Source organism: Ooceraea biroi, chromosome 9 (genome assembly GCF_003672135.1).
Source record: "Ooceraea biroi isolate clonal line C1 chromosome 9, Obir_v5.4, whole genome shotgun sequence".
NCBI lineage: Eukaryota > Metazoa > Arthropoda > Insecta > Hymenoptera > Formicidae > Ooceraea > Ooceraea biroi.
Window position 1 is genome coordinate 4075531 of NC_039514.1, and position 21073 is coordinate 4096603.

A 21073-nucleotide genomic window follows, 5' to 3' on the forward strand; every position below is an offset into this window, starting at 1 on the left:
AAAGATTTAAAGTAGCAATGTCTGAAGATTATTTTAGACATTTTGGAATGATACAAGGACAAAAGAAAGCATATGCACAAATTAATGCTATGTTGTGTGCTGAAAGCAAAAGTCTAGCTGATTTTCCACAAATGGAACAATTGCAAGAAAATAACGAAGAAGAAGATTTTATGACATTAGAACAAATTATGAAAAATGGTACCAGACAATACAATCAATTAAAGTAATTATGTACTTTAATGGACCCAGCCCCGATGACCTTGACCTTGACATATGTTGTCAAGGTCACCCTCCTGAGTGACCTTGAAGAAGTTTTAGCCGTCGCTCGTTGTTTGTTAAAAAGTTATAAACAAAGAAAGTTTAATGATTTCGCACGAATTTTTAGCTGTCCACGTGAAGCAAGAACATAATACTGACATATATTACAAAGGTTACCTTCCCGAATAACCCGCACTAGGTTTTAGTCGTCGATCGTTGTTTATGAAAAAGTTATTAACAAAAGAAATTTTGAAAATATAGTAGTTATTTTGAAAGAATATTGAATATTGAAAAATATAAACGACGAATATGTATATGAACGAAGAAAGGAAAGTCATTTAAAGCAGTGAATTGTTAATATATAGAATAGTTTCTTTTAATATAAGTACAAAGTATTCTTCACTTTAACCAAAAGTACAAACAGTTAAATACAAAGTATTATCTGCTTTAACTTAACCTAACCTAACCTAACCCAAACCTATTTCTGATTTAAAGCTCAAATTCCATCAAATATACTCTTTCGTAAACGTATATGGTATCGTAAAATTATGCTTTATTCATTAAACATTTTTGTTAATAACTTTTTAACAAACAACGAGCGAAGGATGAAACCTAGTGCGGGTTATTTAGGAAGGTAACCTTTGTAATATATGTCAAACTCAAGTCCTTGCTTTGCGTGGACAGCTGAAAATTCTTGCAAAATTATTAAACTTCTTTTGTTAATAACTTTTTAATAAACAACGAGCGACGGCTAAAACCTCTTCAAGGTCACTCAGGAGGGTGACCTTGACAACATATATCAAGGTCAAGGTCATCGGAGGTTGGTCCGTTAAAGTACATAATTACCAAAATTCGAAATAAACATGTATGTACCATGGCTTTTACCGGCATTGCAGTGACATTACTTCCTGCGGGAAAAACGGTTCATAAAACTTTTGGATTACCAGTTCCATTATTTGTAGATTCATCATCCAGCATTAAAATCTAATCAAAAGAGGCGCAATATTTGAAAAAAACATATTTTTATTTGGGATGAAGCGCCAATGGCACCACCATATGCATTAGAGTTTATGGATCGAACGTTGCGTGACATTATGAATAACGAGTTACCTTTTGGTGGAAAAATTATCATACTAGGTGGTGATTTCAGGCAACTTCTTCCTATTATGATACATGGTACTCGATGTGAAATCGTGAATCTTTCTATCAAGTTTAGTTATACTTGGAAACATTTTGTAAGGTTTTCTTTAACGGAAAACATGCGAGTTCTTCCAGAGGAAACTGAATTTGCAAAATTTTTATTAGACATGGAAGATGGCTTATTAAATGATTCAAATGATTATATACAGCTTCCAGAATGTTGTATTGCACCTATTAATGCAGATATTGTAAAAGATATATATGGTGATCTAATACAAAAAAAGAATTTAATAAAATGGCTAAGTGTGCGATACTTTCTGCAAGAAATGCTGATGTAGATGAAATTAATAAACGAGTTATCGATTTATTAGATATATCTGAAGAACGAATTTATATAAGTACAGATAGTACTGAAAATTGCTGTGATAACGGTGACATTGGAGAAGTTTTATTCCAGAATATTTAAATACTTTGCCTCCATCATCTCTACCTCCTTACGAATTGCGTTTAAGACCGAATTGTATCGTTATGTTGATTAGAAATCTTAGTATCAATGAAGATCTTTGCAACGGGACTCGATTAATGATTATAGAACTTGCGGACCATTTATTAAAATGCAAAATCTTAACGGGTGATAAAGTAGGAAATATTATTTTCCTAAATCGCATAACATTGTATTGCGAAAATGTGTATCCTTTTAATTTCAAAAGAAGACAATTTCCAATAAAATTGGCTTTCGCTATGACAATTAATAAGTCACAAGGTCAGAGACATTTGACAGAATAGGAATAGATCTTCGCAAAGACGTTTTTAATCATGGACAGCTTTATGTTGCTTTTTCACGAGTTAGAGCTATTTTCAGATCGTGCTTTATCAGACGTTGGCATTGTTATATATCTGTTTATAGGACTTGCTATTAAACAAGAAACTTGAAAAATAATTCTTGACATTGTTGAATGTGAAATTTGTATAACATCACCCATAACGAGCTGTAAAAATAAACTTTTTATATTACTTTATACTATACTCTTATATTTTTCAGAAAATAAATAATGTAAAAAAATACTTATCGATACGTATATATGTAAACTAACCTGAAAACTTCCTGTTGCATAGAATCTTAAACAGATTGTGGGGTTGTTGTTGGTTGGTTCGCTCGGAGAAGAGAATGAGGCAAGGAATATAATCTTTCTTTATTATTATATTCGAAGTAGTTGATACAGTTGTTATGAGGTTGTCTGCGATGCTTCCGCGTTGTGGTGATGAACGTGGTATACGCCGCGACGGCGAGCTGCGCCGTGTATTTTTGCTGGAGCTGAATTGGAGTTGCCAGGAGCGTCGGCTGCCGCTGACTGCCGCAGCCAGTTGCCGTGATGCCTCTTTTTATAGGAGGCCACGCTGGTGGCGGCGCTGGTGTCGTGGAAGTTTAGTGGCCGCTAGGTGGCTGGTGGAGGTGATGGAAGCCTCAGTAGAACGGCGTTACTCTTGGCGTTTCTCGCGGTAGGCAATGTGGGGCTTTGTTATAGTAACAAGGATGGGACCCCACTTGTCCCTTGGTGGAGATGGAGAGTGACTCGTCACTTGAGACGTCGACCCACGAGATGTTGGTCTGAGTCGCGATGTTCTCCTTGCCGGCTGGTGTTGGCCGGATGATCGGCGGTGGTGTTGCCGACTTTCTTTCTGCTCGAGGACTGGTGAGACGGCGCACTCGGACGTCCCAAGTGGCCAGGGTGTCCCTGGGCGAACGCGTCCGTCGAGGTGGAGAAAGCTGGATCTCTCGCAGAGCCTACGGTAGCAGGTCTTCACAAACCTGTGGCTTTGGCTCTTCTTCAACGGTTGTGGAGGAGCTGCCGGAAGTCCCAGCCCTTGGGGACGCTGGTGTTGAGGTTTCGTCCGCGACTGTCGGACCTGATGCTGCGGCGTCAGTGATGGCTGCGGACTTGGGTGCTGGTGACGCCTCGGTGGTGGTTACAGGCGCAGATGGTTTAACCGCTGCTACCGCTGTTGATTGTTGCCCCGGTATGTGCTGCCGTTGTAGAAGCAGTAGAGATGGGGGGGACTTGCACCGTCGATATTGCCCTGATGATTGACTCTCGGCGGCGAAGTGGTGCTGCTATCGCTGCCTCTGCTGGTGGTGTAGTGGATAAGGCCGCTACGCTTCGCCCTGATGGCGAATTGTCAACAGGAGATGAGACCGCTACTGTTGATGGTTGAATTGGCCTGCGGTGAGCCTATCGGCCTCCGTGGTCCCGTAGGTTTATGCTCCGTTATCTGCTTGTAGCAGCGTTTCGACTCGTGCTCGTGATGGAGGGCGAGTTGAAGAAGATGCTCGGGGTTCTGCCGCGCGGTCTTATATACCGCGCCGGCCGACTCTTGCGCGCGAGTAAGGACAGCTGGCGTGCGACCCCTAGCGGCGCTCGCGGAACTACGCCGCGTGAGCGGCCTCGCGCTGCATGCTGGCTAGCGTGTGTGTAGCGGCGGCTGCCGTTCTGCAGGCGCCCAGCCGCTACACAGATAAATAATTGCAAAACAGGAGAGACTGGCAAACCGCGGTTATTAATTTTTGCCAGTCCCTCTTCTATTAATGGTAAAATACCAAACATCCAGCGTTCTTCGAAAAGCGAAATCTTTTTTTGAATTCTTACTCATTAAAGAAATCAAATGGATTTTCCCTATTACGAATATATCGTTTTGGTGCACGCATTTCTTCGTCATCTTCTTCATTTGCAAACTGAATATCTTGCATATCAAGATTTCGTAAATCCATTATTATTAATTCACTTTTAAGAACTTTAACACTCTGGATAACATTCAGTTACTTTGCTTAAGTCACCTTCGACCACGACTTGAGGAAGATCGTCTTATTTCACAACATATGTCAAATAAGACGATCTTGAATGACTATGAATACATAACTAATAAGATCATATTATTAAGCTTGTGCTTACGTCTAATAAGATACGTTTATGAAACATATTAAGCATTCAAAAATAAGATCGTCTTCGATAAGTTAAAACTTAAGATTTTGGCCAAGTCCTTGCTTAGTTTCCGACTATGAATCTAGAGGGCGTCTTAAGACTGTTCTTAAGACAGTCTTAAATATAAGAACGGACTATGAATACCGGCCATAATGGCTGCGGTCCGAAATGCGCTCACAGTGCTGAAAGCATCCTCTATCCTTGTTGCTTATTATATATCGAAGAAAGATAGAAGACGCTTTCAGCACTGTGAGCGTATTTCGGACCGCAGCCAATGTTGTGTAAATTTATCATCTGTGTCTTCAGGATATTGATTCTCAATTTTATATAAATAATTCCAACTTGTTGTTCCGCCAGGTAATTATATTAATAATAAGGTAACTTCTTAGAACGACCATATTCACTGGCAAATTTATTCAATTAAAAAAGACATAACGTTTCAACCAATGTTTTGGTCCTTATCAAATGTCAAATGTCAAAATACAAGGGATCCTTTGTATTTTGACATTTGATAAGGACCAGAACATTGGTTGAAACGTTATGTCTTTTTTAATTGAATAAATTTGCCAGTGAATGGTCGTTCTAAGGAGTTACCTTATTCTCAATTTTATGTTTATCACGTTTATTAGATGTATACATTTTCTCAATATTTTTCATACATATTTAATATTTCTTATATGAGACTACATCATGAATACTTATTAAAACCAGTGACATAATGTTTTCTAAATGTTTCATCCGTCTCCTCTAATAATTAATTTTCCATTTTATATTATCACGTTCTGTCGTTAGATGCACAGATTTTCTTAATTTTGTATGAGATTGTACCTCATGAATGCTTATTAATACCAATGACGTGATTTGTAAATGTTCCATCTCATTCCCCAATGAATAATTCCTCCTTTTTAGTTATTTTAGGTATTCTGTTAGATGCATACATTTTATTAATTACACTGTCCGACAAAATTTGACTTTTTGTTTGTGACACGAGTTTAAATAGTTATTTCCTATGTATTTTTGTCTGTCGAACACGAATCCGTTGTCCAAATTTGGCTATCACGTTACAATTTTGAGAAACATGGCGTCAAAGATGCCAAAAACGACTATTTTCAGGATTTTTATAATGTAACAATGGCAACAAATTTTTTTCTAAATTTCGTTTACGCCATGTAAAAGTGTGAACTTTTAGCATTAAAACGCGCGTGTTTCGTTTTAGTGTGATTTTTCGTTTTCGAGATATAGCAAATTATAGCAATTGAAAATTGCTCTTTTGCGAATGGAAAAGTTATTCCTTCATAATGCTGCGTTATATGGAAAGTAAGTGCTTTTATACTTATATATGTGTGTGTAAATGCAGATATGCGCGTATATCTTTCCATTTAATATGATTTGCGTTTATAGGATGTCACAGACGTATCTCGAACTACATTCCAGCAGTAATCTGCAAGCATGTGTAGTATTATTTTTCCTTTATACCTTTTTTCAAATTCTGAAAGATCGTGATGAAATCTTTCACAGTGTTCATCGCTAACAGCGCCTAAGTTTTCCGAGAAAAAATTTAAATGTGAATGTAAGAAATGAACTTTTAATGACATGTTACATTTCATTTTAATTTTCGATAGTAAAATATTCTTTTGAGGGTTGAAAGTCCTAACAACATACTTATTTTTTATTGTAATAAAACTTCTCTAGCACGTCACATATTATAGCTAATAACATGACAAACTTTCGTGAAAATAGCCTTTTTTGCGAAAAGAAGGTGGTTATCACGGTCGATTGTGAGATCTGTCACCGTTAGCCCTGGTGGTCGAATTGGTACGACGCCTGCCTGGATAGTAGGAGACTCCAGGTTCGATCCCTGGCTGAGGTGGTATTTTTTCACAATCGCAAATTAAATTAATTAAGTGGTTAATGTTCGGGATGAATTTTATCAATAAGTGAGGTTGCCTGTCAGCAATTACTGCGTTTTTAAGACTGACAAATCATGTTGGCGCGCAGAATACTCGTGTTAGAGAGAAAATAATTCTTCTATTTATTAAAAAGACTGACCATCTAGTAGTCTAGCTATTCGTTTATCTTGACCGACCATCTGTCTAATGCTTGCCAGTTATGATCGATTAATTAATTTCTTCTTAGCTTAAATTCTAATTCTCTCTATTTGCTACTCCATTCTAATGAATTCATATTAACAAGAAAAACTCTCTTTAGACGACCAATATTGGCAATTTATTAATAAAGGAGAACACAACGTTTCGACCAGATTCTTTCTGGTCCTCTTCGAGTGTAATTGACAATTAATACGTCATTTTCTAAAATAAAACATGAAACATAAAAATTTATAACAGATCAATACATAAGATAAACTATAAATATTTTTAAACAAACTTACTTCCAGAAAAAAACATAAATTGACTGTACATAAAATAAAATAAAACAGACTAAAGAGATGACGTGTCCGCAAGTGACGACGGTAAACAGACAAATGAAGCAAAGGTGAAACGAACTGTGTTGTCAAAATATCGTACATGTTTGGAGGGTTCTCAGTATCCTTCTGCAAATTGATAGCATTCTTATGTTGTTTGATAAAAATCATTTCTGTCTTTCTTTTTCGCAAATGTCTCTCTTCATGCAGAACCTCGACATTATCCCAGTTAAAATCATGGTTGTTATCATTCTATGTCTGCTAACTACTGACAAACAACTATCCTCTTTCCTGGTATTTAATTCATATTCATTAATTCTCGTGCTTAAGTATCTTTTTGATTGCCCTATGTACCATGCATTACAATCATTGCAGTTGATTCTGTAAACAACACCAGTCTTTTTTCCTTTCGGTAGTAAGTCTTTACCACATTTAATAAGGCAGTCTAACTTATTATTGATAAAGCAAACAACATTACGATGACAGTGTCTAAATATTCTGGCAATGTTATCATTGAATCCCCTAATATAGGGAATACTTATGTAACATTTATCCTTATTATTATTATTGTCCAAATCAGCATTATCATTATTGTTATTGTCAGCGTCTTTAAATTTAATATTTTTTAGTCTTTTCGTAACACACTTATTAATAAAGTCCAGTGGATAACAATTATTGATTAAGATAGACTTAACCAACACAATGTTAGTGTTATGAAATCTTTTGACTGATAACAAAACAATTCATATTAAACAATTCATATTAAACCCATTTATTTACATCACAATACGTACATTTTTATATAAATTGTTTAGATAGTTTAGAAAGTTGTACTTTCAGTATACCGTTCGTAAAATCTACGGGGACAATTCCGTTTTATTGCGCTTCGTTCGCGTCTCACGCGAATAAACAAATTGTACATTTCGCCACTTGCCCATATAAATAAAAGTTGACTGTTATCCAAACCTACGTATCCAATCTAATATAATCCTAGTATAATCATTGCAATTATAAACAATTCTTTTCTTACTTAAAATTTAAAAACTAAAACAGAAATTGGTATTTGATAATATTAATGTTACGTCAGTAACCCTTCATCGGATGGAAGGTTCTCGAACGATCTTCGAAGGCTCCGGCAGGCAAGCCTGCTAGCCGTAGCGAGCGTTATCGCGAGCCCGGGAATAAATAGTGTAAACATCCGCGCATACCAGCATCTTTCTAGAACCTTCTAGCACGTTCCAAAACCTTAAAATATATATATAATATCATATTATATATATATAATTAAAATATATATAATTAAAATATATACTCAGAATCTCGAGAGCCCGAAATCTCGCGCTCAGCGCTGGGCGATCAGCACATCTCCAGATAAATATAATTAACAAAAAGAAGAAATTCTAAAAATTATTAAACAGAATTGCAAAATATATATATAATATCATATTATATATATATTTTGCAATTCTGTTTAATAATTTTTAGAATTTCTTCTTTTTGTTAATTATATTTATCTGGAGATGTGCTGATCGCCCAGCGCTGAGCGCGAGATTTCGGGCTCTCGAGATTCTGAGTAATCTCGAGCGGGAGTGGACAGGAAGGCGAGAAAGAAAGCGAAAGCAAGGAATCACTCAGTTTCTTGGAAATAGCGTATATTTAGCTATAGAACCTGGGTCACGGCCGAGAGCTGATGCAGTGTTGGTGTTTACGTCGCGTTATCGTGGCCTTCAAATTCTCTGCACTTGGACAGGTGGAAATCTTGCCGCGGAGTATCTCTGACTAGAGTCAGGCGGAAATCTTGACGCGAATCGCGTCGGTATGTTCTCGGACCGTTCGTTATGACCAATAAAAAAAATAAACATAATTGATTGTTGTGCAAGTAAGCGATGGAAACGCCCGATGAGAAATCGAAGTGACTTGAGGACTCGCACGCGGAAACGGCTCAACGGCACTTGCGGTCGACCGAACGCGAAAACGAGCGTCTGAATTCAAACGATGATTTTCGGAGCGATTCTAAAGCACGACTTTTGACTTAACGACTTGACGACTGATCGGATTCTGCCCTATTCTCACAATGAGCGAGCAACACAGCCGCTGTTTGTCTCCGACGCGGACCGAACAAAGACATTCGAACGCCTCTCGATCGGCGAGACTTTCCATATATGGAATAGCGGAGCCGTTTGCTAAACGATCTTGTCGAGAGGCAATGAAAATATTTGTTCGTTTCCGCGACAAACATGTTATCCGCGACTCGCTCTCACGAATTTCGATCGAGTGAAATCTTTCTCCGAAATATAATTCGATCAAATAAAATTTACGAAATTATTTGGTCAAGTCTCAAACAATATTTAATTTTTGTTATCTTTAAAAAAGTGATAGTAGAGGCTAAATTACTTTTGATTTTTGTACAAAGTATTGAGTACAAATTTGTTTTACTTCTAACAACATAGTTATAGTATATTAATTTAATATTAAAGTTTAGTATATAATACAGAGTTCAAGAAAGATAGAATGCTAGTTGGAATATATATATAGGTATGCTACATAATTGTTTTTAATTATTTCTATTTGTATGACATATTACATGAGTTTCTTCGCTGATATACTTAGTTTATGAATTTAGATTATTTGTTTTACATTAGAATTTAAGAATTAATGTTGTAACAATTAATATTCCAACTAGCATTCTATCTTTCTTGAACTCTGTATTATATACTAAACTTTAATATTAAACTAATATACTATAACTGTGTTGTTAGAAGTAAAACAAATTTGTACTCAATACTTTGTACAAAAATCAAAAGTAATTTAGTCTCTACTATCACTTTTTTAAAGATAACAAAAATTAAATATAATTAAGAAAAAGAAGAAATTCTAAAAATTTATTAAACAGAATTGCAAAATAAAAGTGATACATAAGTCAAACTATAATGATATAAAACAAAGTCTTATGTTTTTTTATACTATGAGAGATGTACAAAAACTATAGGATATCTTAATTATATTGGAATTACTCGTCTCATGAATGAGTTGAAATTACTTTTCCATGACCTTTCCACATTGCGTTGAAATTACTTGCATGATCGACATGAAACAAGTCAATTGCTGTTCATGTGGTACTTGTTTCATTGCTTCAGCTATTGCTGTAATATATGGATGCTGCTGCTGCTGTTGCTGTGGCTTCTCTTCATCAGTAGAACGATGTAAGTACGCCGATGCCATTACATTCAAGGCATGAGAAGATTGACATAATACGTTCTCCAGTGTTTCCGTTCTCTTCTGCTTCTTTATTGCAAATTGATCTAGAGGTGGCACTACTTTCTTTTTTTGGATAACTTTGTTATCCTTGGTCTTAGTAATGACGTTTGCAGCTATCTCTTTTTGCACTCTATTATTCGTACATTCAGATACATCGTCTTCAAGGTCGTTTGAAGTAACAACAGATTGGTGATCTGAAGCTATTGGTGAGGCAATACTAGAGGCAGTACTAGCTGATAAGATCTCATCAAGTGAAGGATTGCTAATATTATCATCTGAGCCAGTCACTAGATACATAGAATTCCATACATCATTTGATGGACTTGACATTGTTCTTACTGTAGAGTCTTCAATAAGTATTGAGGACCCTGTAATGTTCTGTGATGCCAGGCTTTTTTCTTCCTGGGATGCTGTTATTGAGCTGCGTGACCTATAAAAATGTTGATATTTTATTGTAACAATTTCAAAATACAAACGTATTCTCAAAAAATCATCTTAAAACTTATACTTGCATTCTATGAGAAATATGCGGTATTAAGAACGACATTTGTTTGAAATAGATCCATATTTTGGTTTTTTTCGATCCTGAACCACTGGGTTGACCTGTCTTTGCTTCTCGTAATTTTTTGGTGAATATATTACGAAGGGCAATCCAGCGTCCTTCTGTTTGCTCACCTAATGTCACCGAAATTAAACTATTTGCTACTATTTCATTCAATTAATTAAAAAAGCAATACTTAACCTGTACAGCCAAGCATCTCTCCAATATTTTTCCACACTTCATGTTTTAGTTCTTTATTTTTGTAATCCTTTAACGTTTTCACATATAACATTCGATTCTTTCTTACAATAGATATTAGAGTTTCATCATTAATATTTTCCTGTGATATCTCACTGTAATCAATACCGTCATTGAAATCCATTGCGCAAACCTGTCACTTTGACACTACGTATTTTCACTTAACCTGACTTCAGATCGCGGTCGACTGTAAACCGTAAGTTTTTAGCTGTAAGAAATGAAATTTCGCCAAATTCCTTAAAGCTTAAGGATACAGCTAAAGTAAGCGCGGGAAAGTCTTACGGACGGAAATGACGTCAAAAATTACGGCTTAAAGCTAAAGTCTTACGCCTTAAAATCGCATTGTAGACACCACTTTAGATTCACTTCCGTTGTACCTTACAATACGTTCGTTATTCCAGTTTATATCGTTACGTTTAAGTTTACTTATAATAAGTTGTATAACCACATACGAAGTATATAAAGAGTATCGTAACACGCTCGTGATTTATTTGGCTCATGCAATAACCCGATCAGGTTATGGGCCCAAGTGTGATCTGAGGCGCGATCTGACTGTACGCTCAAAGTTTGAGGTTAACAGTGTCGACTAAAAAGATAAGCATGGTTAAGTCCAATCCGAGTGGTTCAACTGTGGCACAAACACCAATGATTGTCGGTAGCGGCGGATATACGTTTGAAAAACTGGAAGGTACCAAAAATTATAACAATTGGAAGTTCATGATGAAGATGTCATTGATAATGGATGGTCTTTGGAATTGCATCGAAGGCACCGGTAATGATTTGAGTCGAGATCAAAAAGCTCTAGCGAAGATTTGCTTGAGTGTCCACTCTTCATGTTATGCACACGTACGAGAAGCAAACGCGTCAAAAGAAGCATGGAATAATTTACAATCAGCGTTCGAAGACAAAGGGTTATGTCGGAGACTGAGCTTGTTACGTAGACTGCTTCGCACTAAATATGAAGATTTTAATTCGATGGATGGATATATCAGTGGATTAATTTCGCTGGTACAACAGTTGGCAGATATTGGTCACAAGGTGGATGACGAGGAAGTTGCGATGTTAATGTTGGGTGGCCTCCCAGCTGAATTTGATCCGTTAATAATGGGACTTGAAGCAACGCATGACAAATTATCGAGTGAAATGGTAAAAGTTAGACTACTTTCTGAAGACTATCGAAAGATAACTGCTAGTACGAGTAATAGTGAGGAAACTGCATTAGCGTTGAAGAAGACAGATAAGAACGCGTACTTGAAGAAAATAATCTGTTATAAATGTGGAAAAGAGGGTCACATTAAGGCAAAATGTCCTCAAATGAAGAAGGAAAAGAAGACAAAGTTCAATAATAAGAACATGCAAAAGAAGACAGACAGTGATAAAACTGAAGACAAATTGTTGTTGGCAGCAAGTTTTGTAGCTGGTGATTTCGATGAGAATAGCTGGTTTCTTGACTCTGGATGCACGGCTCACATGAGTATGCGAAAGGACTGGTTTTCAAAGTATTCAGGTAACAAGTCGAAAGAGGTGATTGCGAATAACCAGAAACTACATGGTAAAGGTTCAGGTGAGATCAAAGTAAAATTAAGAAACAATGATGAAAGGACCATCACTGAGGTAATGTATGTACCGGAAGTTGCTGTAAATTTGTTATCTGTTGGAAAAATGATGGAAAAAGGCCTAATTGTTGTTTTTGATGATAAGAAATGTCGAATTTATAACAAATTTGACTGCAGGATCCAAGGCAGGTATAAAGTCACTACATCAAAGGTTGACGGCTTATATAAATTGGATCAGCAGGATACTGTTCATGTCAACGTATGTAAGGAACCCACACTTACTACTGCAAAAGTATCCAAGGAGATATGGCATAGGCGATTAGGTCATATTAGTCAGAAGAGTATGCAAAGGTCAAGAGATGGACTTGTAACCGGAATAGATTTTTCTGATAAAGAAAACTTGGAGGATTGTATAGCGTGTATTCAAGGAAAACAAACGAGGCGTACATTTCCAAAAGGAAGTGCAAGAAGGGCCAAGAAGATATTGGAACTAATTCATTCGGATCTCTGCGGTCCCATGAGCGAGTCAACTTGGGGTGGAGCTCGTTATTTGTTGATGTTCACGGATGATTATTCTCGAAAAACATTTGGTTATCTGATTAAGTCAAAAAGAGAGGTAACTAGTAAATTTATTGAATTTTAAACGTTAGTAGAAAATCAGATTTGAAGATAAAGAAGATAAGAACGGATAATGGACTGGAGTACTGCAATCAAGCCTTTGAAACTTTTCTCAATGAACATGGGATAGTGCACGAAACTACTATTCTCTATACGCCCAAACAAAATGGCGTAGATGAAAGGCTAAATCGTACTGTAATAGAGAAAACTAGGTCACTCTTGCAAGACGCTGGATTGGAGAAGAAGTATTGGGGCGAGGCAGTAATGACGGCGATTTATGTGAAAAATCGAAGTCCAACCGTAGCTGTTTTTGATGCAACGCCAGAGGAAATATGGACAGGAGCAAAAGTGAATGTTAGTAACCTACGAGTTTTTGGGTGTAGAGGATATGTACACGTGCCCAAAGAACAGAGGAAAAAACTTGATGCAAAATCGAAGGAATATATAATGGTTGGCTACTGTAAATATAGTAAAGGATACAGACTGGCAGATCCACAGCAACCTGGAAAGGTAATCAAAGGGCGAGATGTTGTATTTCTGGAAGACAACCGGAAAGTGAGCAAGATGCTGGAAGAGAACAACGTCAACGAAGTAAACCTGGTTCCGGAGATGCATAGCACAGAAATGGCAAGTGATGATATAGGCGAAGAAGAAGAAGAGTCAAAGTCGGAGGAAAGTTCTAGCACTTATGAAAGCGTTGGCGATGACAGTGTAAGCGATGAAGAGGTAGAAACTGCAGAGGAACCGATAGGTGACAATTCACAAGGAAGAAGCAGATCAAAGCGGGATTGTCGTCGACCAGAATGGACAAAAGATTATGTAATGCCTATTGTATCATTGGGAACTAATGTAAGTACAAGCGAACCACGTTCATATGTAGAGGCAATTTCTTGTGCGCATAAAAAGGAATGGGTAAATGCAATGCATAGTGAGTATAAATCACTAATAAACAGTAATGTTTGGCAATTAGTTGATCGTCCACAAGGAATTAATGTAGTGAAATGTAAGTGGGTGTATAAGTTAACAAGAGACGCGTTAGGTAACGTTGAGAGATATAAAGCTCGTTTAGTTGCATGCGGTTTCAGTCAAGTACAAGGAATAGATTTCAATGAAACTTTTGCGCCCGTAATAAGATATTCAACTTTGCGATTGTTATTTGCGATTGGTAACGAAAATAATATGGATATTGATCATTTAGATGTATCTACAGCCTTTTTGAACAGCGACCTCGATGAACAAATATATATGGAGCAACCATTAGGATTCGAAGTGGATAAAGATACGAAAGTATGTTTGCTTAAGAAGAGCATATACGGACTAAAACAGTCAAGTAGAGCTTGGAATCAAACGATTCATTCTTCACTTACGAACATAGGATATGTTCAATCGAAGTGTGAACCTTGCGTTTATGTTAAGAGAACGGATAAAGTGTTAATGATAATTGGGATTTATGTAGATGATTTGTTTGTACTTACAAGTAACACTACCCAAGTGTCACTCGCCGATTTTCTTGAAACTTTGCACACACGTAGTACATCGAAAAACATTACACACGTGTCTTTTTATTTGTGCTAACAACGCATTTTAAGGTTAGAAAACGCATTCGAAAATTTAACACTCAATAGCACAATGGTAACTAACGCTACTCCTGAGAGTTATTCTCTTACAGCTTTTACGACATTACTTTATTATGATTTCATTGTCTGAATGTTTGGCATTAATTTTACGAGATTCGGAATGGCAGATTCAAAATCGCGGGCCGAAATCGCAGAATTTTCAAAAATTTTATTCAAAGTCAGTTTCGAAGAAGTGTTTTAGACCCGTGATTACGATTTTGATAACAGTTATATCAATCTAGAGGAATTTTGTCAAACTACTATTAACATTGTAAACAGTAACCTCGAAAACCACCACAAAAATGGTCTTTGCAACTAATTTAAAACAATTGGAATTTGGGTCCGCTATTTTGGATGCACCATATTGAATTTGCCATTTTTCATCCGCCACCTCTAGATTGATATAACTGTTATCAAAATCGTAATCACGGGTCTAAAACACTTCTTCGAAACTGACTTTGAATAAAATTTTTGAAAATTCTGTGATTTCGGCCCGCGATTTTGAATCTGCCATTCCGAATTTCGTAAAAGTAATGCCAAACATTGACAATGAAATCATAATAGAGTAATGTCGTAAAAGCTGTAAGAGAATAACGCTCAGGAGTAGCGTTAGTTATCATTGTGCTATAGTGTTAAATTTTCGAATGCGTTTTCTAACCTTAAAATGCATTGTTAGCACAAATAAAAAGACACGTGTCTAATGTTTTTCGATGTACTACGTGTGTGCAAAGTTTCAAGAAAATCGGCGAGTGACACTTGGGTAGTGTTACTTGTTAGTAATTGTAAGATAGAAAAGGAAATCCTTATTAATATGTTAAAAGAGAAATATGATATAAGATATTTAGGTCCTGTAAAGTATTGTTTAGGGATGAAGATAGAGCGAGATAGAGAAAAAGGTATTTTAAGTTTAAGTCAGAGTCAGTATATTAAGGATTTACTTAATAAATTTGGCATGTCAGAAGCCAAACCAGTTGCGACACCGGTAGCTTTAACTGAAAAGCTTGACAAGACTGATGATAAAAATAAATTTAATTATCCTTATCAGCAGTTAATTGGAGGATTATTGTATTTAGCTGTAACTACGCGACCGGACATAGCGTATGCTGCTAGTATGTTAAGTCAATTTAACACGTGTTATGATAATTCTCATTGGAGTGCTGCTAAAAGGGTGCTCAGATATCTTGCCGGTACAATTAATTATGGACTAGTATTTAGTAAGAATACGAATAATGTAGAAGCGTTTGCAGATGCCGATTGGGCAGGAAATCTTGTTGATAGAAAGTCGTATACAGGATTTGCGATAAAATTTGGTTCCTGTGCTATTAATTGGGAATCAAAGAAACAAAAAACGATAGCTTTATCGAGTACTGAGGCCGAATATTTGAGCATGTGCGAGGCTACGAAAGAAATTATATTTTTGCGTAATTTGTTGAAAGAGTTGGATATTGATAAGGTTAAAACTATAGTTTTGTATAATGATAATCAAAGTGCGCAGAAAATAGTGAGTAATTGTCAGTACCATAATCGCACGAAACACATAGATGTGAGACATCATTTTATTCGAGATGCGTTAAATAAAGGAATAATTGATATTAAGTATAGGCCGACTCATAACATGACTGCGGATGTATTAACAAAACCTTTGTCGAATGTTAAACACGATGAATATATAAAGCAGTTAGGATTAAGGCGATTACGATAATGTTTGCTTAAGGGGGAGTGTTAGGATAAATAGTGTAAGCAAGCATTATGTAGTAATGCGGATGCGCGTTACTGTATGTTGGTATAATTTAGTTTTATTTTTAAGTTGGTAAGACTTTGTTTGCTCTGGTCGCTTTTCCGCGCCTTTTGTGTTAGATTCACTTCCGTTGTACCTTACAATACGTTTGTTATTCCAGTTTATGTCGTTACGTTTAAGTTTACTTATAATCAGAGGCGTATCTAGGGTGGGGCAGATAGGGCACATGCCTTGGGCGCCAATGCCAGGGGGGCACAAAAAAGCCGTAAGAAATAATGTTTGTTGAAGAAAATTAATTTTGAGAAAACTTAATAAGAAATTGAGAAAAGCAAAGTCGTAATAAAAAAGAAAAGAAACGTTGATTCTGAATGGCTGTCGTCAGATTCCTAAAATTAACTATTTATATATATTGTTTCACCTAGGAAATAAGCAACAAAGTTTTCTTAAAATCCCTCAAAAAAGAAAATGTTTAAATAAATAGCTGAAAGAAACATATTGCTAAGTGACAATATGTGACAGACTACTAGTCTCTCAGCAGATGAAATTCTTTCCTTGAGATGTGTATCACGCCTTTGAATTAAAGATGTTATCTTGATGAACAAGATCTTCAAATATATTATGATCTTCCACATCCAAACTTCGGAGGAAATAGCGACTGCGATTGGGACTCGAAAAAGAAATAAACCGTAAACGGCCCGCGAAAACAATAATCGCGATTCACGATCGCAATCGCTGATCGCTGCTTTTTGATTGGTGAGCTGGAACCGCAGTCGCAGTCGCAGTCGCAGTTTGCTATGACACTAACAAATAAGTGACACGCGCCAATAACAAATAGGAAATTACTCGCAGTCGCAGTCGCAGTCACAAACGCAATCGCGGTCGCAGTTGCGAGTAATTGTCTTTATCAGCAAATTTCTTTTATGTGTGCGAATATTCTGGTAGCTTCCATTATAATATAAAAATACTTTTATCAAGTTCGGTCTCATCAGTTAACGATTTGAAACAGACGGAAGAAGGAGCACGAAAGAAGGAGGTATATTGTTTTGTATTTAGTGATCGTTTAGCGTTAAGCAAACGGGGTGAGTTCCAGATGCGCACAGAATAAATCAGACACAGCCAATAAAACACTAACCAACCCAGCAAATTGATTGGCTGTGTTTGATTTATTCTGTGCTCATCTGGGATCATCCCAAGCAAACGTGAAGTTTTTGAAAGTGAAGTGAAGTTTGTTAAATTATATATGATTCTATTTTAAATTTAGAAACTTGTGTAAAAAATGAAACATAAGAAGGAAAGTGGAGCTGAAGGGCGAAAGAGACGAAAGTTGGAGGCAAAGGAATCCGAAAAGTCTAGCAAGTTTTTTCGAAGCTTCTTTAAAGAGCCCGGAACAAGTAGTTCGACATGTCCAATGTCCGATGCGTCGCAACCAGCTACGTTGGATTACGATGATGGATCAAGTTCAAATGCGTCACAGGAGGAGGTCAAGTCAGTCGAGTATGATGAGGAAAAGGACTCGACAAAAGAACCAGATAGAAGTGGAAGTAGTGACGGTGAGTACATTGACGAACTTGAACCTAGTGAATTGAAGCCTACAACTGTGATTCCAGAAGTGATTGAACAGCATGACATTGGATTTCTTAAATTCGACAAGAACACAGGAAAACCACTATTGTCTGACTCGTTGAGGACAAAAATAATACGACTGAGTGCAAAGTATTTTCAGAATAGCGAGGGACCTTTCGCACCGACAAATAATCGTTCTATGAACAAAAATTGGTTCAAAAGGAAATTAGGCGATGGTCGTGGTGAGAAAGTCATTCGCTCATGGCTGGTTTATTCTCCGTCTAAAAAATCGGCATTTTGTTTTTGCTGCCTTCTCTTTTCCCTGTCGAGCCATCAGTCTGCATTGGAACAGGAAACAGGATTTAACAATTGGAAAGCACCTGAAAGGATGACCGTTCATGAAAATGCCAAGACACACCACGCTTCCTTCACAGAATGGAAAGAAATGGAAAGAAATCTAGTTGAAAATAGAGGAGTAATTGATGTAGAACTTCAAGCAGAGATCGTAAGAGAAAAGGAAAAGTGGCGTGAAATCTTGAGGAGAATCCTTCATTGCATAAAATTCCTGGCGACACAAAACCTACCTCTGCGGGGGCACAGGGAGTCATTTCAGACGTCCGATGACTCTAACGTGGGTAATTTCCTGGCCTTACTGAAACTGCTTTCCGTTTTTGATCCTGTCATGAAAGAGCACCTAGTTCAAGCAGAAAAACATCCTGGATCAACATCTTATCTTTCACCAAGTGTTCAGAACGAATTCATCCACCTAATGGCATCCAGTATTCGGCAGTGGTTACTAAAAAGCATACATAAAGCCAAGTATTATGGCTTAATGTTTGATTCAACTCCTGATCAAGCACACCGAGAGCAGATGTCTGAAGTAGTGAGGTACGTGAAAGTTGATTTTGAGAGAAAAACAGTACGTGTTAGAGAGTCTTTCCTTGGCTTTATTGATATAAAGCAGAAGGATGCGGAGAGTTTTGTTGAAGTCATCTTGAAGCAACTAGAGGCGGACAAAATGGACATAAGAGATTGTCGGTCCCAGTGCTACGATAACGCTGCTGTGATGGAAGGACACAAAAGCGGTGTTAGTCAAAGAATTAAGGAGAAAAACAACCTGGCAATGTTTGTAAATTGTGACAATCACTCACTCAACTTAGTGGGTGTAATGCAACAAAACAGGATCCATTGATGGTTACGTTTTTCGGAACAATCGAAGCCCTCTATGTCTTCTTCGCTCGTTCCACACAGCGCTGGGAAAAACTAAAAAATGCCGTTCCTGTGGTTTTAAAGTCGGAGTCCAAAACTAGGTGGAGTGCAAGGGTAGAAGCTGTGAAGCCCGTCAGTAAGTACATTGAAGAAATACTTCCGGTTCTTCAGGCCATGATAGATGATGAGAGCGAGAACAGTGACACAAGAAGTGATGCAGGACAGCTTTACACAAGCTTGTTGAATTACAGAGTCCTAACTTTGTTAGGATTTTGGAACAAAGTCCTCATTTCAATTGACCGAGTTCAAAAGAGGCTACAGGACCCTAAAATGAACTTCCACGATGCCGCCCTGGATTTGAAAGGTCTCAGAAATCATTTTTATGCCGAAAGAGAAGCTTTAGTCACTGAATCACTGAATGAAGGATTCGCTCTCTGTCAAAAATGGAATGTTGAGGTTGAGAGACGTCAAAGACGAAAGAAACGGATGCCCGACGAGAGCTCGAGAGATGCCGGATTAACCGCTAGACAAGAAATGGAGAAAGTCATGAAGGAATCACTCGACCGTCTTCACGTGGAAATGGACGAAAGGTTCACTCTGTTGCAAGATGCCGATTCAAAGTTCGGGTTCCCTCTAGACGTCAACGCACTGTGTTACGATGTTGACAATAGCGACTTAAAAAACAAGTGCAGAAATTTGGGCGAAAGCTACAGCTGTGATATTGATGGGCAGCAGCTTTATGAAGAAATTTTAGATTGCAGAATGTTGCTTTTGACTCGTACTGCGAAAATTTCAAGACCCGAAGAGCTTCTCGATTTCATCGTACAGTATGGAGATGAGAGCGTTTTCCCCAATCTGCGCATTGCGACACAAATAATGCTAACCATTTCAGTTTCCATTGCCAGCTGTGAGAGATCATTCAGCAAGTTAAAACTGATTCTTTCCTACTTAAGAGCATCTATGGGCCAAGACAGACTGAATGATTTTGCCCTCTTAAGTGTGGAGAGAGAAGAAGTGGAAAAAGCTAACTTTGAGGACATCATAGACAAGTTGCAGCAATGAAAGCAAGAAAAATAAAATTGTAATTTGTTTGTACATGATGGAAACAATAAAATGTTTTGAATAATGAGTTGTTTTTTGTTTTTCTCCAGAGTCAAAATCGTGTTTAACAAAGAAGTAAAAAAGAATAAATGGAATTGGAATGCAATGCATGTAGGGGAGGGGGCGCAACTTTTGCGCTTGCCCTAGGCGCTGTTTACGCTAGATACGCCTCTGCTTATAATAAGTTGTATAACCACATACGAAGTATATAAAGAGTATAAAGAGTATCGTAAACGCTCGTGATTTATTTGGCTCATGCAATAACCCGATCATAACCGCTTTATAATTGTACAATTACTGTATGTTTGTTTATTAAAGCGAGAGAGAGCGTCGGAGTCGTGACGCTTTCCTTTTTAAACCTCGAAGGCATTTTTTTATTTAATCTCGGCAACCAGGAGAGGTATCCACTTCAATCAAAAAGCAAAATATTCCGGATACTCTGTGTTCCTATGATAGCCGCATTAGAAAGTTGCGAAAATTATAATTTTAAATTATAATTATAATTTTTATAATCGAAGATATATATATATATATATATATATCTTCGATTATTAAAGCGAGAGAGCGCGACGAAGTCGAGACGCTATCGCTTTCCCGCCTTTATCTACTGCATTTTTTGCTGAAATCTCGGCAACCAGGAGAGATATCGATTTCAGTTAAAAAGCACAATAATCTGCATACTCTGTAGTAATATGATAGCCGCATTAGAAATTTCCGAAAAATATATCTTCCATTAGCGTCTCGACTTCGTCGCGCTCTCTCGCTTTAATAATCGAAGATATATTTTTCGCAAAATTCTAATGAGTCTATCATAGTA

General features: G+C 37.1%; 3 protein-coding genes across 3 annotated transcripts; 2 read left to right on the top strand and 1 right to left on the bottom strand.

Annotated features, from left to right (window-relative positions):
* Positions 1–9834: 9834 nt before the first annotated feature.
* On the bottom strand, positions 9835–10814 carry LOC113562586. Its single transcript, XM_026972366.1, has 3 exons — positions 10799–10814; positions 10569–10731; positions 9835–10486 (listed from the first exon to the last, which is right to left on the bottom strand). The coding sequence occupies exons 1-3, from the start codon at positions 10812–10814 to the stop codon at positions 9835–9837; spliced, it is 831 nt and encodes a 276-aa protein (XP_026828167.1).
* Positions 10815–17659: 6845 nt separating this feature from the next.
* Positions 17660–19138, top strand: LOC105283307 (zinc finger MYM-type protein 1-like). Its single transcript, XM_011345946.2, has one exon. It carries the CDS (start codon positions 17660–17662, stop codon positions 19136–19138), a length of 1479 nt encoding a protein of 492 aa, XP_011344248.2.
* On the top strand, positions 19138–20217 carry LOC113562587. Its single transcript, XM_026972368.1, has one exon. It carries the CDS (start codon positions 19138–19140, stop codon positions 20215–20217), a length of 1080 nt encoding a protein of 359 aa, XP_026828169.1.
* Positions 20218–21073: the final 856 nt, after the last annotated feature.